The sequence below is a fragment of the Camelus dromedarius genome, chromosome 15 (genome assembly GCF_036321535.1).
Source record: "Camelus dromedarius isolate mCamDro1 chromosome 15, mCamDro1.pat, whole genome shotgun sequence".
Taxonomy (NCBI): Eukaryota; Metazoa; Chordata; class Mammalia; order Artiodactyla; family Camelidae; genus Camelus; species Camelus dromedarius.
Window position 1 is genome coordinate 18099050 of NC_087450.1, and position 19199 is coordinate 18118248.

The 19199-nt window shown below is 33.0% G+C and overlaps 1 protein-coding gene across 3 annotated transcripts in view; it reads left to right on the forward strand.

Annotated features, from left to right (window-relative positions):
- The window catches only part of VPS54 (VPS54 subunit of GARP complex), an 85027-nt gene that overhangs the window by 47359 nt on the left and 18469 nt on the right, over positions 1-19199 (forward strand). For 2 of the 3 annotated variants that reach the window (XM_031467124.2, XM_031467125.2), the window contains exons 11-17: positions 885-981; positions 7306-7646; positions 11277-11406; positions 12035-12216; positions 12810-12922; positions 15668-15731; positions 18279-18384. In XM_031467124.2, the coding sequence (XP_031322984.1) occupies positions 885-981; positions 7306-7646; positions 11277-11406; positions 12035-12216; positions 12810-12922; positions 15668-15731; positions 18279-18384 (1033 nt within the window). Of the gene's footprint in view, positions 1-884; positions 982-7305; positions 7647-11276; positions 11407-12034; positions 12217-12809; positions 12923-15667; positions 15732-18278; positions 18385-18631; positions 18733-19199 lie in introns of all 3 variants that reach the window. The other variant, XR_004141605.2, reaches the window with a different exon arrangement.

Sequence of the window (19199 nt, forward strand, 5' to 3'; positions counted from 1 at the left end):
CTAGCTCTAGCAACATTAATTAAAAATTTAGAGTAAGAAGTCTGTAATACTATAAAATATCTTTATGTAATTCCATTCTACATTAACTTTTATCTTAAAATTGTTGATTAATATTAGCTATAAAAATATTGGCTATTCTCTTCTGCATTGTACAAATATACTATTTAGTATGTATATAATATATACTAGGTGTATATTATTCTAATACAATGTTGGCTAATACATAGCACCTTTTTATGCACTGTGCATTGTTCTGAGTACTTCTTACTACTCGGTTAATATTCACAGCAACCATGTAAGGTAGGTTTTTATCACTTTTCCCATTTAAGATGAGAAAATTAGAACATGGAGGGGTTAAATCACTTGCCCACAGTCATACAACTAGTAAGTCTCAGGGCTGGAACTTGAACCAAGGCAATGTGGCTCAAGAACCCATGCTCTTAGCCACTCTGCTATATTATCCTTCACATATAGAAAAGTACTTTTTAGTTTGTAGTTAGAAAAGTAGGTTATTAAATTTATTAAGGGAGATGTTATATTTTTATTTTTATTCCAGAATATATCTTCTCCACTTTTAACCAAAATTTGTTTATTTCTCTGTGGTTTTTCATCTAACAGTCATGAAGCATGTTCACATGGACTTATTTACTGTGTGATAAGAGTCATAAGTCAGTATACTTGACTAGTCTTAGAGATGTTTAAACAAGAAGTTGTTTGGTAATTGACCTCTTCATCTTAATTTTACAGTTTTACTTAGGTATTTAGATTAAATTGCGTTTTATTCTTTTGTTACTACACAGTATTTAGTACAGTTTCCTCTAGTTTGTAGATATCATCATATTGGCCCAAAGACAATCATCATTTTTGTTTGAATTATTTTCTAGGCTTGCAGATCAGATGAGAATGTTGAATTTTCCTCAATGGTTTGATCTGCTAAAGGAAATTTTCTCTAAGTTTACAGTTTTCCTACAGAGAATTAAGGTAAGCGTATGTGATTATCAGTTAGTCCGGAGTATCCCTAAAATTAAGTCAACTTTCTGGATATGTAATAAACACACAGGATTAACTGATTATAAAGCAGAATTTCTTTGTTTTTGTAATTTTTCTAAAGGGGCTTGGTTTTAAATAAGACTTGGAGTGCTTCAGAGTATTTTGGTGCCTTTTTATAATTTTGGATGATTTAAAAAATATATAATGCTTATTTTGCTTTAAGTATTGTACAATAATATTTCCTCTTGTGCTTTTGTGATGCTTGAATGTCTCTAGATTATTTTAGAGGTACAATATTGTGAAGCACTAAAAAATCTGTCCCTAACCACTTAATTTTTCTAGAAACTTAACATTGATATAATGGTGTTTTTAGCATATAGTTCGCATTTAAATTACTCTAGTAATGTTCTTTATTGCAAGTTTTTATTTCATTTTTCAATTTGGGATCCAATCAAGTATCATGCATTATGTTTAATTCTTTTACCTCTTTGGTCAAACCACTTAATTTTAAGTCAGTCATTGTAGGGAAAAGAACACATGACACATACCATTTTTCAGAAGAAAGATGTCACAGACTCTAATTCATGTTGGTTGGGATTACCAGCATGTCATAACTGTGTTTTAATAAGATAGTCATTAGGAATTACTGAGTGTAACAGGCTGTTTGTGAAATTTGATATTCTTTGAAATATCAGTATTGTGCTGTATGTTATAGTTAAGATCCCTGGCATCTTGAGTATCTTGTTAAAAATGGTCTGGAGGACTTTGGTACTTATCTATGATGTGAATTCCTTACTGACATTGGGGTGATGCTCTAAATCATATATATAAGCTTTTCAATCAGAGTGGGAAAAGTTTTATGAAAGATGATCCACTGTACTTAATTTAGACTGCTACCAAAATGTTGATCTTATCCGTTGATAGTGATGGGTAGCAAACCTGTGTCTGTGAATTGCTTAATAACTAGCATATTTTCACTTTTTTAAAATATTCCCACCATCACCTTATCACACACACATTTTTATTATTGCATGTCTGGGTGTATAGAATTCCTACATTGCCTAGTTAGCATTGGCCAACTTTTTGCCAGTAATTTTTAAAGTAACTATTCCACTTTCAGGTTCTATATTAGTTAAACTAAGCCAAATTATTATCTGACGTATGTACAGTATGGGAACAGTGATTTTTCATAATTGTAGCTTCTCCTTTTCACATTTAGGCCACTTAAACTAATACAGTTGTAAAACATCTTTGAAGATAATGATAACCTTTAAATAGAAAAAGAAAAAACTTGGAAAAAGTTTGTGATTCTATAAGGGTACGATTTCACTGAAAAATAATGATAATTACAAGCTGTTCATTTTTAATGAAGAATTTTTAAATACTACAAATTGGAAAGAACCTAAATGTCTAACAGTAGAGGAATGGTGAAATAAGTTATGCCTGGTATATTCATTATCATGGAATATCATATAGGCAAAGGTTTTTACCGTTTGAAGAAAATGCATACATTATAACATTAAGTGAAAAAGCAAGACAGAGACCTATTTATGTAGTATGATCTTAGCTATGTTGAAAAGATTTTTTTTATCTCTTCACCTTTCTAGACCAGGGAGACAGCTTGTCTTTGTGGTGGTTATCTTTATGTGGTAGGATTATGTATAATTTAAATTTGTTACTCATTTTTTTCTGTTTTTCCTAAATTTTCTACAAAGAGAGGTAATACTTTTTAGTCAGAAAAGGTTGTTTTGTTTTTTATAATAGTGTTTCCTATGTTACAGGAATAAACTATTTGAAGCTCTTTATTTAATTTACTGGGTTATTCATTTACTATTCTACATTCTTGTATTTATTTCTCAAAAACAAAGGATATTCTGTATGTCATTTTAGTTATAAAGTAAATTATATTTCTTAAAAGAAATTAAATCTTAAAGTTTTAGCCAGAATATTTCAGTAATATTTTTAGTGTAAATAGAGAAAAAAATTAAAAGTTGGGGGCTTGAAAACTTCATATTTGAATAATTATTAATGACTTAAGGATTCATTGCTATTAACCATATTTTTAAAATATTTTTATTGTGGTAAAATATTGCTAACATAAAATTTACTACCTTAACTATTTTAATTGTACAGTTCAGTGGCATTAAGTACATTCACATTGTGATACTGTCACCACCATCCATCTGCAGAGCCGTCTTCATCTTATAAAACTGAAACTCTGTACCTGTTAAACAATAAGTTCCCATTTCCTCCTTCTTCCAGTCACTGGCAACCACAATTCTTTTCTGCCTCTGTTAGTTTGACTACTCTAGGTTCCTTCTATAAGTGCAATTATATAGTATTTGTCCTTTGTGACTGGCTTATTTCTTTTGCCTAATGTGCTCAAGGTTTATCCATGTTGTAGCATAGGTCAGAATTTCATTCCTTTATAAGGCTGAATAATATTCCATTATATGTATAGTCTATGTTTTGTTCATCCATTCATCTGTTAGTGAACACAGCTAGTTTCCACCTTTTGGCTAGTGTGAATAATGTTTCTATGAACTTACATATGCAAATATATCTTAGCTGCTTTCAGTTCTTTTGGGTACATATCCAGAAGTGGAATTGCTAGATTACATGGTAATTCTGTTTCTAATTTTTTAAAACAGAAAAAAAATGTTTTCCATTACAACTGCACAATTTTACATTCCCACCACAAGTGCACAAGGGTAACAGTTTCTCCACATCCTTGGTGACACGTGTTATTCCTCTTGTTAGTTTTAGTTTTTGTTTTTTTGTTTTGTTTTGTTTTGTTTTTTGATAGCAGCCATCCTAATGTGTGTGAGGTGGTATCTCATTTTGGTTTTAATTTACATTTTTCTGATGTTTAGTGATGTTGAGCGTCTGTTCATGGCTTATTGGCCATTTGTATGTCTTCTTTGGAGAAATATCTTTTTTGCCCATTTTTTTTTACCAGATTTTTTTTGCTGATGTTGAGTTGTAGGAGTTCTTTAAATATTCTGGCTATTAACTTCTTATGAGATATATGATTTGCAAATATTTTCTCCCATTACCGTTTCACTCTGTTGATTTGTGTTCTTTGATGCACAGAAGTTTTAAATTTTGATGTAGTTCATTTTATCTGTTTTGTTGCCCATGCTTTCTGTATCATATCCTAGAAATCATTGCTAAATCCAATGTCATGAAGCTTTTCCCCTGTTTTCTTCTAAAAGCTTTATAGTTTTAGGTTTTACTTTTAGGTCTTTTATCTATTTTGAGTAAATGCTTCTATATAGTATAAAGTAAGGATCCAACTACATTCTTTTGCATGTGGATAAGAATGGAAAAGAATTTCCCAGCATCATTTGTTGAAGACTGTCCTTTCCCTATTGAATGGTCTTGCACCCTTGTCTAAAATCATTTGACTGTATATGTGAAGGTTTATTTCTGGGTTCTTTATTCTGTCCCTTTTGTCTGTATGTCTGTGTTTATGCCAGTACCACACTATTTTGATAACTGTAGCTTTCTAGTACGTTTTGAAATAAAAAAGTATGTTACCTCTAACTTTATTCTTTTTTACTGTTAATTGTGTATTTTGAATTTTTATTAGAATTCTTGTTTGTTTTTATACCCCAAAGATAAGGCTGATTTGTATAACTAAAAAAGAAAATAATTCTTAAATGCAGCTTACATCCTTTTCAAGAAATTTTTAGCTCTTAAGTTTTCATTTTGTTATGTGGATAAATAATTCTAGTCTGTCATTTTAGAGACTTACCAATATGGTTACCAGATTATTTCATTCACTGTTCTCAAGACTGGAAAAATTTATTTGGTTTTTAGCTGTTCCAGTCTTGAAACATGAACTTGACTATAAACTGCTTTATTAGGTAAGCTTAGAAAGTAAATCATGTACCTACTGTTGAATCTATTATATATTGTGAAGTCCTCTGGCATCCTTAAACAAGAATGGCTCTGGACTTGGAAAAGAATAATCAGCAAACCTTTAAAACTGTAGGTATTGTGTAAACAGTGAAGAAGAACCTCTAAGAGAGCACCTAATAATACACTGTATATGGAAACTTTATTGTATTGGCTAAGGTGGTGTCAGTTAAAAGGGCCAAAATATTCATATCAAATAATTTAAACAATAAAAGAAATGTATTGACTTGAGGAACTTGAAGTAGTCCAAAATGAGGTTAGTCTTCAGTCATGGTGTGGTCTTTGTTTTCTAGCTTAGTTTCTCTGTTTAATTCACTTCTACCTTCCTTTGTTGGCTTCATCTTTGGAGTAGCTAATCTAATTGTAGCAAAAGGCTGTACATAACAGTTTCAGATCTTCCATATTTGTGTACCATACTGCCTAGAACAAGATTTTTTTCTTCTTCAGTCATCAAATGAAATCCTTGGCTTTAATCCACTGGGCTAAGTTAGGTCACATACGCAGTTACTTTGACCAGGAAAATGCCATGCACTGTTTGGTTTGGGTCTGGATTATCTTCTCATCTCTGAACTAATCATACGGCAAGGAGATAGGGTATACTGAATAGCCTATTCAGACTGACACCTAAAGCTGAAAGGGAGACTCAGTTTTGCAGGGTTGTATTCCTGTGTGGGAGATGCAGAATAGATGTTGAGAGAAAGAACTTGTCTATCATGTCCAAAGATCATGACCATGTTTTATTAAAAAAAAAAATTTAAGAAAGAAAATCATCAAGACAGGAGCAATAAGGAAGAAGAAAGGCAAAATGAAGATGGGGGAAATAGCACGTCAAAGATTAAGACAGTGAGGATTAAAAGCATCAGTGATGACAACAGGGTCCTCCTGTATAGCATAGGGAGCTTTGTTCAATATCTTGTAGTAACCTATAATGAAAAAGAATATATGTATAGCTGAATCACTATGCTTGTACACCAGCAACTAACACAACATTGTAAATCAACTATACATCAATTAAAAAAGAAAGAAAGAAAAAGCAGTGGTGGAGTGTAGCAAGTAGCAAGTTTGTGACAATAGAGAAGTTACTGATCAATGGAGGGAAAAAAAAAAAGCAGTATCCAAAGACACTTGAAGGCACAGAGCCTCTACTGTATACTGTATCAGTATATCAGGCTATTGTATCATTTAGAGTGCTTTTAGTTCCAACTAACAGGAAACAACAGTCAGAGCATTTTAAACAATTAAGGGGATTTATTATCTCATATACTGAAAAATAACCAGAAGTAAGTTAGCTTTTAGGTGCTTGATAGAGAGGTTAATGATGTTATCAAGCCTTGGTTTTGTTTCTCTGCATTTCTCTCAGTCTGTCTTCTTTAGCTTTAAGCTCAGTTGGTTCCATGTGCTGATTGGACTAGTTTAGACCCTTATCCTATCTTTGGAGACCTAAAATTGGAGACCGTTTCCCTAGAACCATGTAGTTCCTAAACAGAGACCAAGGGTTTTGAGAAAGGGGCAACAAATTGTGAACATGCACCCAGGAATGTTAAAGTTGGAATGCAGCCCTTATTTCTTAGTAGTCCATAAAGACATTGATTTACATAAATTTACTCTTAGTTCATCTAGCTTTCAGTATTTATTAAGTACCTCCTACATGCCGGCTGTTTACTGTGCTAGGTAGTAGGATGCAGTATCTCATGGAGCTAACATTGTAGTGGAAGGAGACCTAGAATTAAAAAAAACTAAAAGTTAGTGATAACTGTTACTTTTTAAAAACTGTGTCTTGGGTAGAGTTGCTGGGAGGGGTCAGAGAAGGCCTCTTTGAGGAAGTGACATTTGTGCAAGAACATGAGTGATGAGAAGGAAACATGTAAGATGAAAAGCATTCCAGGCAGAGGGAACAGCAAAGACACTGAGATGGGAAGAGTAGAATTTAGAATAGAAAGAGAACTAGAATGTCTGGAGAGCAGTGAATAAGTGAGAAAAGGTGTGAGATGAGGAGAGAGATATATATAAGGGTAGACATGGTAAGGAATACAATTTTTTTTCTTTTAAGCAAGCGCATCATTGAATATGATCCTCTGACAGGCAAGTTATATTACGTTTAGTGTAACCTACTTAGGAGACTAGAGAGCTGAGCAGTATATTTTAGAAGGATTTCCGTTTACAAAATTAAAGTACAGAACCCTTTGCCTCAGCTTTAGGGAACCCATATCTCTTGAGCAATTCTTTTTCACAAGTCACCTTTACTGTGTAATGAAAGTTAGGTAGAAATTATGATATGCATGACCTTGACTCTATTGTGAGATGTTCAAAAGTACATACCCAGAATTAACTTTTGGAAACTTGTAAGTATAAAAGATTTTAAATCCTTTAAAAATGTATCCTGCTTTCTTGTAGGCAACTTTAAATATCATTCACAGTGTTGTTCTCTCAGTTCTTGACAAAAACCAAAGGACTAGAGAATTGGAGGAGATTTCACAACAGAAGAATACTGCAAAAGATAATTCACTGGACACAGAGGTGGCTTATTTAATCCATGAAGGCATGTTTATAAGTGATGCATTCAGTGAGAGTGAATTAACACCTATAGCAATTGACACCGCCTCTCAAAGAAATGCATCTCCAAATAGTGAGCCCTGCAGTAGTGATTCAGTATCTGAACCAGAATGTACTACTGATTCTTCATCCAGCAAAGAGCAGACATCATCATCTGTTACTCCAGGAGGTGTGGATATTATGTGAGTATGGTGGCTGCTGCCAAGTTAAGATTTTTGAGTCATCTTATTGATGGTTTCAGTAATATTGATTAGTTTATTGAAAAAACATGTAAACTTTGGTCTTGGAATTTAACAAAAATAAATTAATTTTCTGAAGCGTGTATCTTTTTGAAAATATATGGAAGGTAAGGAGGTGAGCATTGGAAGTAATTGAGAATTTGTAAAATTTTAAGGCTAGAAAGGGGCCATTTAATTAAATACCCCAATTCAGAGATGTAATTTAAAGTCATTAGTGGCAGAACTTGTCTTGAAACTCAGGTCAGTATTACCATAATTATGTTTCTTTCTTTTACTGTTACCTTTGTATTTTGTATATGCAGTGAAGGTCTTTTTGATTTAATAATTTTCAGTTTTTCAGAGATACAAATTTCCAACTGGATCACACTATCTTTTTAAACATTACTATTTTAAACTTATTATTTTGAAATAGTTTCAAATTTACAGAAAGGTTGCTGGAATAGTACAAAAAAACTCATGTATCTTCACCTTGATTATCCAGTTAACAGTTTACCACATTGCCCCCTTTCACCCTCCCTCCCTCCCTCCCTCTCTTGCTCTCTCTTTTCTTTGTCTCTCATGTTAACATTTTTTCTGAATTATTTGACAATAGGTTGCATACTTTAATGTCCCAGATACTTCAGTCTTTGTTTCCTAAATACAATAACATTTTCTTAAATTACAGTACATATGATAATTTTTTAATTAGAGAACTTACCTTTTATTCTTCTTCCAGGATGCCTTGGATATTTTGCAAATCCATATACATTTTAGATTTGTTAGTTCTCTGTTGCCTTCACATTAGTTTGTTCATGTTTTATCCTTTTTTTTTTTAAAGAGCACAATCCAGAATTTACATTACCACATCCTAGTGGCTAGAATATTATCACATGACTATATCTAGCTTGAGAGGCTTGCGAAATAGAGTCTATAGCTTGTTGGCTATTTTATAGCTAAAACTATTGTGGCAGAAGAGAGAAAAGACATTGAAAGATAGCTACAAGTCTGTCATACCATGTAAGATTCCTTTAAATTAAATGCAGTCTCATAGTTCTTCTCTCTCACCTTTCACCTCCACTGCAACTCACTATACACTTTGGAGCTTCTCTGGCTTTCCCCAGTGATATGCTCCCACAGCATGATAAACAGGTTCTGTGGGTGGTTCCTTCTATGTTTCATAGGCACATAAATGTCTGGGAACCACCTGGTCCAAAGGGGCAATAGATTGACTGAGGTATATTTATACAGGTGACCTCTAACTTGTTATTCTCACAAAGGCTCTGGCTGTTCTTTCTTCAAGTGTTTGTCAGTATATAGTTGTGTCACAGATACAGCATATGTGGAATTGATTTTTGGGTTTTTATCTTTGTTAATGGTAGATTTTCCTTATTTTCTTAACATTGTCAAAATAATCTACAATTTTATAAGTTTATTACAATGCAGATATGAGCACAAAAGAGTAAATAATTTCCCAGGTAGGAAATGGGAAAGGATTAGAAATGGAATGGAAAGGACTAGAAATCTTTTTGGGTTTAAAAAAAATTTAAACTGTGGTTAGAAAAAAAACCTATATCTATATCTATGTATATATGTATATTTACTTCAGACTCTGACTGAATGTTATATATATATAACATTTACCATCTTAGCCATTTCTAAGTGCACAGCCCAGTAGTGGTAAATATATTCACATTGTTCTACAGCCAATCTGTAGATCTTTTTCTTCTTGTAAACCTGAAACCCTTGCACATTAAGCAGTGAGTCCCCATTTCCTCCCCCACCAATCCCCTGGGAATCAGCCTTCTCATGAGTTCAACTACTCTAAGTACTTCATATAAGTAGAAACATACAGTATTTGTCCTAATTGTCCTGTCTTGTTTCACTTAGCATAATGTCTTTAAGGTTCATCTATGTTGCATAATGTGTCAAAATTTTCTTTCTTTTAAAGGTTGAATAATATTCCATTGTATGTATGTATATTCCATGCACATTTCATCCATTTATCTGTCAGTTTGTTTCCTTCCATCTCTTGACCAATGTGAATAGTGCTACTAGGAACATGGCTGTGCAAGTAACTCTTTGAGATCCTGCTTTCAATTCTTCTGTGTAGAATTGCTGGATCATGTTTTGAGGTTTTGTTTTTTCTATTAACATAAAAAAGATCCAATTAGACTTGAATTTTAAAAATCTTTTTAAAAAGTGAAATCACAAATAATGAAGTAAACATTTCTTTTAGAAAACCAAACTTAACTAGCTTTTTGTATTGTCACCTTACTTTTTTAAAGACTCAAGTTTTTCTTGTTTGCTATTTTCTGTTTCTGCCTTTGTGAATTAGTAGCATATTGGAAAGAGTTCCAAATTCTTAATCATTCTTTTACATGGGGGCAAATTTTAGAAATCCTTCAGAAAATAAAATTTTATTTCAGTTGTAAATTTGAACTTTGAAATTTAAGCAGTTTTGTGGGAGCTGGTATTGCAATAGTACTTGGACTGTTTATATAGAAGTAAATGTTGGATTAGAGGAAGCTTAGCAGGTTAGAAGTAGAATTAGACTAATTCTTGGTTCTAGTCCCACCCTCTTAACCTTATGACCTTCGATAAGTCACTTAAAATTTGAATATTCAGTATCCTCATCTGTAAAGTAGAAATTTATCTATCTGCCTCAGAGTGTGAGAACCAAGCAAGACACTGTTTGAGAGTATTTTAAGAATATTAATCCCTCTATTATTTTAAAGTGCTAGTAAGTAAATTTAATAATTTTGAAGGGTAGCAGGTAATAACTTTCTTTAATACCATAACCCAGTTGGAGTAGTGGTTTGTGTCAAAGCAGTATACATTAGAACCTCTTTGTAATATCTTTGAGAATTATTTTATTTCAACTGAAAGGGAGAAAAATTATGCTAAGGCAGTTTACTTGGTTCATGATAACACCAGACTGAATTTTTGGTACAGAATCAGTGGTCTTTATGTATACCTTGGGGGAAAATGTATAAAAAGCAGAAAGTCTTAACTTTCTTCCTCAAAATTGGAAAAAAATGCATTATATTTTGTGCATACTTCTATTTGATTGTTAAGTTCCTTAAGGGCAGCAACCTATTATATCCCTCCAGTGCCTCACAAACCAGTAAATGCTCAGGAAATATTAGTTCAGTTGAACTGACTATTAATAGTCATTCATAATTATAAGTAAAAAGAGGAGCTGTTTATTTCTTCCATTTCTTCCGTCTTCTTCCTTGCACTGTGCCAGCCTAGGCACTTGTGGACAGGCCACCACAGCTACTACCTTGTACCTAATGAGAATTTGTTTTGCTATCATTTTTGTAGAATTTCCAGTCAGAGTCTGAAGTAAGTATTAAAAATACTATAGCAGAGAGAGAAAATTATTCTTACATGATATTAGGGTAAAATACATTTGTATTATCTGAGCTTGTTTATGTGATACTCCATCACACACACACAAAAAAGTATGTGATACATGACACAATTTCCCTCAAATGTGAATTTTACAGCTTTTTGTTTCTTATTAATGTATCACGTGTGGAGAACAATGTGTTTACAACTTTCCTTGCCTTAATCTCTTTTTATCATTTTCAGGGTCAATGAAGACATGAAATTAACTGACTTAGAGCTAGGAAAGCTGGCAAATAATATCCAGGAGTTATTATATAGTGCCTCAGATATATGCCATGATCGAGCCGTCAAATTTCTCATGTCAAGAGCAAAGGTTAGTTGTTTTGATAAACTTTAGACATTTTACACATAGTATACTTATTTTGAAGATCTAGAATATATCCTTACTTGTGTCCTTGTTTTGCATAATGCATGTTGTATTTTTAACACTTAATAATAAAGTACTAGTGTTGTCTGCTAGGGAGCTGTTGAAATGTAAAATAATGCAAATAAAAGAAATATGAAAACTTAAGCACTGTTTTCAAATAAATGATTAGAAGATTTGTTTTGAACTATAATTCCTTAATAATTAATTTGAAATTAATTTGTTGTTTTAGATACATATATGTGTATAATTAGCCAAATAATTTATTAATAAAATTAGTTGTACTCTAATACTGTGAAAATTATATAGTATGACCTGAATTTATTTGAGCTACTGTGTTATAAAAGGATCAGAATAAAATTTAGACATCTTAAACTTTTTATGTTCCATTTCTGGGAATAAAGGAAATTTCATTAAAAGTGATTTTTAAAGAACTTTTAGGAATTAATTTAGTTTATAACTGTTATAAAATAATGTAATTAATATTAATATTCGTTGAACTAAGTTGGTTTTATAGCTCATCCATATTTGGTGTTTTACTAACTCTCATGATTTTTGTGTTATCTTTAAAATTTAGGATGGTTTTCTTGAGAAGCTAAATTCTACAGAATTCATAACACTTTCCAGGTTAATGGAAACATTCATTTTAGACACCGAACAGATCTGTGGAAGAAAAAGCATGTCATTACTTGGAGCACTTCAGAGTCAAGCTAATAAATTTGTGAACAGGTTTCATGAAGAGAGAAAAACCAAGCTCAGGTATTTTTACCATGTCCATTCTATTCTTCCATTTTTTTCCTTTTCTTTACAAAGCAGTTATATTTAAAAGGGGAAACTTCATTGATTGGCCAACTAAAATCCCTAACAAATTTTTTTCTTTTTAATTGAAGATAGATTGTGGAATTAAAATCACATTTCTCGGCTTTTGAAAGTGGAGTTAGAATGTTTATTTCCATTAAAGTACTTTCAGGAAGATTTAAGAGATTGACTTTCCTTTACCACTCAAAGTGAAGTTAACTATATTTCACCGCTCTTTCTTGATTAGGCTAAGAGACTAAGAAGAGAAATATTTTCTGAAGGTATTCATAACGTTTATAAGTGACTTCAATTTATTAAGATGTTCAGCATTTTTAAAAGTCTTACATAACAACAGCTAATGGCCATTACTGTTTAAAAACTCAACACCATAGGCTCTACCTGAATTTCACTAAGATGCATATAGTCTTTATTATTACTAAAATGTGTAACAAAAGTCTTATGTACTCACTCAGCTTTTTTTTCTCTTTTCAAACAAGGAGATGGTGTTGAAGTGTTATTAAAGTTTATCTTCCTTTCTTTTTACTTTTGAATAGCCTCCTCTTAGACAATGAGCGCTGGAAGCAAGCTGATGTTCCTGCAGAATTTCAGGATCTTGTTGATTCTATATCAGATGGAAAGATTGCTTTACCTGAAAAAAAATCAGGGGGTATGTGTATTCTTTCACACTCTTCAAATTTTATATTGTTTGTCTCTTTTGTAGGAATGCTTAATATTTCTTTAACTGACAATGCCTCTTGGAAAGCCTAGAACTAATACTCCAGCTTAGTTAATGAGTCATTGACTGGGAAAGTATCTGTGGTAATGTATAATAATAATTTCAGATATATATTGAGTGTTAATCATATGCCAGACACTGAACCAGGTGCTTTACATGCATTACTCCAGTTTCCCCTCACAACAACCTATGATAAAGATATTATTGTTATCTCATGTAACAGTGAGGAGGTAGGTATGAAGCTTCAAGGGGTTAAGGAATTTGGTACAAATGATGATCTGGGATTTGAAACCAAGTTTATATAATTTCATAGCTATTTTTTAAAACCGTATCATTTAGAGATGTATTCATTCGTTGAGCCCTAGTAAGCTTCTACTGTATGTCAGATATTGAGACATTAAATGAAAGTGTAATTTTTTACATAGAAATATTTTTAAATTGTGTACTTACATTTGCATAAAATGCAACTGCACTACAAAAGAAAGACTGAGTAAAATACAAATAGCAGTCACTCGTTTGACACTTGGAGATCATTTGCAATCTTAGTAATTGGGTGGAGTGATAGAGTCAGATGGTAGTTCAGTGCTAAGTAATTTGAAAGATGAGGAAGGGTAGAGAATTATAAGCCTACTTTTTTTGAGCAAGTTTGGGGGCGAAGAGAAAGTGAGCGATGAAGTGGCAGCTAGAAATGTGAGAGAAATTAGAGAGATTATTACTTTTCAATTCATTCAGGGAATTGGGAGTTGAGAGAAGAGTTTTAAAGTAGGAGAAGCTAAGTTATATTTTTATGCTTAACAGAAAGAGGAAGAAGGTTCATTTAGGATAAGAGTGAGATAGAGTGATTGTGGGGCAGGGACCCTGGAATTGAATCCAGAGTCTAAAAGAAGGGCTACCTCTTCTACCACTGTAACGAGAGAAAGGGTTAAAGACAGGTGTAAAATAGAGTAATTCCATATAGGGCAGAGAGAGGAATTGTAGGAATTAAGTAAATTTCTGTTTTTTAGTGACCATTTTTAGCAGATAACAGGGTTGAGTGGTGGTCTCAATTTTTTACTTGATTGTATAATATCAAAGCAAAAGCGTTCAAGTAGCAAAGACTGAAAGAAAAATAAAACACTCTGATCACACTAAATCACAAGTTTAAAATTATGACTTATTACTTATTTTTCAAGCTACATTTGATTGACTTCCCACTGTGTGAGGTGCTGTGCTAGATGACTGAGACATGTTGTTTGTCCCTAGAGAGTTCACAGTCTTGAAGTCTGCTGTCATGCACACATTATAATTTTTGAATTAAGACAGTAACTATAAAGTGATTGAATTAACCATGTATTTTTTTCCTGCAGAGTGAACTATTTGTTTTCACTTCCTCTTTTAGGATACGGTCAGTAGGCGGTTTCTCTTATGAACCCTGCTTCTATCCCAACCGTTTGTTCTCCTCTGAGAAAGAAGAAAGTATATGTTATTAGAAGTTCATTAACATTTTACGAGTTCATACCAAGTTAACAATACTTGGTTATTATTCATTCATCCACTATCTATTTATTGAATACTTAGCTGGGCATTTAGGAAATGAAGTTAATAAATGGCAGTTAATATTAATTTAGTGCTTACTTGATGCTAGACAGTTTGTTCTAAGCACTTTACATTGTTGTCTCATTTACAGGTCCATGAGCTAGGCAGTGTTAGTATTTCCAGTTAACAAATCTGGAAACTGAGACATAAACTGTTAAGCAACTTGCCTAAGGTTACATAGCTAGGAGATGGTAGAGCTGGGATCCAAAATCAGGCAGATTGACTTTAGGGTCCTTTCTCTTAAGTACTATGCTAGGCTGCTTTTCTACAGTACGAGAATTCGTTAAGACACAACCCCTGTCCTAAAAAACTTAATTTGACATACAGAGTGAATTGTGATTAGAAATTATATCATACTGAATTTCTTTGCTTGGAAGAAGTAGACATTTAATGCCTTAGAACAAACGGACTTGAAGCTTAGGAAAGCATGATGACTTGAACTTGCCCATGGTAATCTAATTAATTTGGCTGATTCAGAATAGTAATCCAGTCCACTGTTCTTTTTACCTCAACATGCTGAATTTTGTTTTATAATGATAAGAAATACATGCTGAAAATAAAATAACTTTTAGATTAAAATCTTGATAAGTAAATATATAATCTCTCTACGGAATTTAGAAGTTAATTTGTATTCTAAGAATTATAATAAAGAAAAGATAACCAGTTGAAATGCTAGTTCTGGCTTTCCAAACTAATAACATTTTTTTCCCTTTACTTCTCATCAATCATCTGCCATGTTCCAGACTTACAGGATAGCCAGTTTGTAATCTTTATCTCTTTCGGTAACAGCAATGCTGAAAGATAGATGTTATCCATGTTTAATGGATACAGATATTGAGATTCAAAGAAGTTAAATAATTGGCCCACAGTCATGCACCCAGTATTTGGCACTAGTGGACCTCAGATCCAAATTTCTCTGATTCCACATCCAATATACTTTATTTACTCTATACCATATTGTTTACCAAGAAGTAGATATTTATTTGCAGAAATGAAATAGTTTCGGGCCCTAAATTTAGGAACTCTGTTTTTTAATTTTTTTTTCTCCAGTATTATTTTCATCTTATACCCATGTCTCCCTTTATTTGCTTTACTTTCTAGCTACAGAAGAAAGGAAACCAGCTGAAGTTCTTATTGTTGAGGGACAACAGTATGCTGTTGTTGGGTGAGTGACACATTTTTCTTTATTAGTTGAATCAATTATTCAAAACATAAGTCTTCTAGTTACTTCTTGATGTGAATGGGAAATTTTGGATTAACAATTTTAAATCTTGCAAAGAACTTTAAAGAAATTTTATCGATGCTTTTTTATGTTCCTATATTTTGCAGTATTCTATATCTATTAGGGGCTATACTGGCTTAACAAAAAAAGAGGTTGGTTGATTTATCTCATAACAAGAAACCTAAAGGTACGTAATCCTAGGGTGCTAGGGTGGCTCCCTTGATGTTATTAGCATCTGAAGCTCTTCTGTCTTTTTTTTTCCTGCAGTTTTTTTAGTGTGTAATATGCAGCATAGTAGTTGAAGTTGTGGTCTCTGGAGTCAGACTGCTTAGATTTGAATCTCAGCAGCTCTGTTATTTTGTGACCTTGGGCAATTTACTCTGTGTGCCTCAGTTCCCTTTTCTGTAAAACGAAATGCTGCAAATAGTACTACATTTAGAATTATTGTGAAATTAAGCAGGTAGTTCGTGTAAAGCATTTAGCATAGTTCTGGCACCTAATAAGAGGTTGATAGTTGTTGGTGGTTGTTTCCATTGTCATCATTTTCAGTGGTCTTTTACTCTCTTACCAGTAACAGTATAGAATTCAGTTGACTTAAGAAAAATATAAATTCCAGTGTTGTTTGCCTAGTACCATATGCCTTTTTATTAAATGGGTAGTTAAACTAATGTCTTCACATACTTCATAACACTTCATAGTTTAAGTATTTTCATATATATGATCTCATTTAATCTCTACAACCACATTGTGAAATAGACATTTCAGGGATTGTTGTTCCCTTTCTACAGTTAAGTGAATTGGAGCTTAGAAGATTAAGTAGTTAATATAAAATTACCCAAATGGAGCCAGAAGTAGAATCAAGATCTAGCTCCCAGTATCTACACCAGAATTCTTTTCTCACTTTTCTTGTTTCTTGTCACTGTATAAGTCTTTCCTGAAATAGCCATCTCTTCTAGGGAGAATGAATGATCCTCTCCTTGTAACTCTCTGTGCCTCTATCATGGCACTTCTTGCAGTATATTAGAATTATTTATTTGTATATATATCTTCCTAGTTAGTCTCTGAGTTCCTCAGAGGTGGAGATCACATCTTAACCATTTTTGTTTTTCTTGGCACCTGATAAGCCCTCAAAAAGTACATATAAAATATATGCTTTTTTCCCAATCTGTATATTATCCAAAACTCTGAAGTATACCTGTTGTAAGCTAAAGCTTCTGTTCCTTTCTCCTTTGGAATGGCGTTCTTTTCCATTTCTAGTAGGACAAGCTTTTTTCAACCTCCTTGTAATCTTAGACCTTTAATCTAACTATGATTTCTTTCCTTAAGTACAAACATTGCAGTTGGCTCTCTGTATCTGTGGGTTCTGCATTTGTGGATATAGCCAACCAGGATGTGAAACCCGCGGGTATAGAGGGATGACTTACTATGCCGTTTTTCATAAAGGACTTGAGCATACATGGATTTTGGTATCCACGGGGCATCCTGGGAGCAATTGCCCATGGATACTGAGGGTGGACTGTATCTTGTTAGTCTTCCCTTGCTTGATGAAAATGGTCCCCTCTAGTCATCTGGCTTTCTTGCTCTTTAGACAAAGAGACTAAGCCAAAAAAGTGAACTCCTTGGCTGAAGGGGAAATGTTATATCTTCAGAGGGAAGATTACAAAAGATATGCAAAGGATTTCTGCCCAGTAAAGCAGACTCTAGGAGTATGCCTGGGGAGTAACATATGGTCTGACAATTAAGCTGATACAAAGACTAGACACTATCTTTCTTGAATCACACTACTTCCTGATATCCTTCAGACTTTCATAAAACATTATTTTACATGAATCACTCATTTCTGAGAATCTCATTGAATTTAGATGTCCTGTAATGATGAAGGGCTCTTTCCCCCTTAATTTCAACCTTATTTAACCTCCTAGTGGTGTCTCTCTTCAGCTTATGATGTGTTTTGCTAATGAGTCGATAATTTTATTATCTTTGGGGAACCTTTTGTGACTTACTGATAAACTTTTTAGGAGACATGTTGTTCTTAGAAGCCACAATTTCTCTTTTATCTCACTAAGAAAATCTGGACTAGGTTCCCTTCATTAATTCAACAATTATGAGGACCTACTGCATAATCAGAAACACTGTAAGCTTTTTGTCAGTATTCTAAATTAGCCAAGGAATGGCATATCTGCCTTAGTGAAGATGCTTAGTGAGAATGTCACACAGAGTGATGTTCTCGAGCACAAAATTTAAGAAAGTACCCTTTCTCAGTGTCATGCAAGTGCTTACCTTGTAATTGAACAATGCTAAAATTGAGTGTGTCCTTGATTTTGCACCCTAGGGATTTTCTGTTTTCTCACTCTAGTCCCTGCTCTGCTGCATTGATAGGTAAAACACATAATTTAACAGTTACCAAGATCAGTATTGATTTTTCTATGCCGAGTCAGTTTGATTTTTCTTGTTTTGAGTGCTTACTGAATCATCTTTCTTTTTTTATAGAACTGTATTGCTGTTGATAAGAATTATCCTTGAATATTGCCAGTGTGTGGATAATATCCCATCTGTTACTACTGACATGCTTACTCGTCTATCAGATTTATTGAAGGTGTGTATGATTTCAGTCTTATGGTAAAATAGTTGGAAGAAGTAATTCATTAGGGTGTGACTAATCTTTCAACTCTAAGACGTTTCAAGGTTAAGGTATCTTTAAGACATTACTTTTGTTACATTCAATTGTGGTTGAATCACAGCATGTTATGGAAGAAGGCCGCCTGCTTCCTCACTTAGTGATTCCTCATTACACTTATAGAGTTGTTAATGACATTGGAGACAGGAGATGATTTGTTCGTTAGGTGCTGAACATGACTGAGGCCACTTAGGTCAAAAAACCTGGACTGGTTTCAAATGTGCATGGAAGGAATTCACTGAACTTTACAAAATTCATCTCACTAAGGTTAGAGATTTTTCTTAAATCATTTTTCAGAACCATTGATGTAAAATGAAAATGTGGTGATAATTTTATTCAGCCATTTCATATTAACATATTTTTAACTGCTAGCTTAGAGAAAAGACTTAATTTTTCTTAAATGTCTATATCAGTTAATTCTATCCCGAAATTAAGTTGTCGTATTTTAGTCCAGAAAGATTTTGTTACCCTTTTAAAAATAGGACTGTCCAATTAGAAAGACTGAAACAACTAGTTTTGTGAATGTAAATTAAAGATTAATTTCTGAACAGTTGCTTTTTAGAATTTCTCAACATTTTCCCTACCAGACTGTAAATATTATTTAGGAATACCCCTTGCCTTTTTTTTTTCCCTGTCATTACATAAACAGATCCTAATTGCTCTTACTAGAAAAATTTGTTTGCTCCTTGAATGAGAGGAAAGAGGAATGTATTTTTAGAATTAACACATTGCCA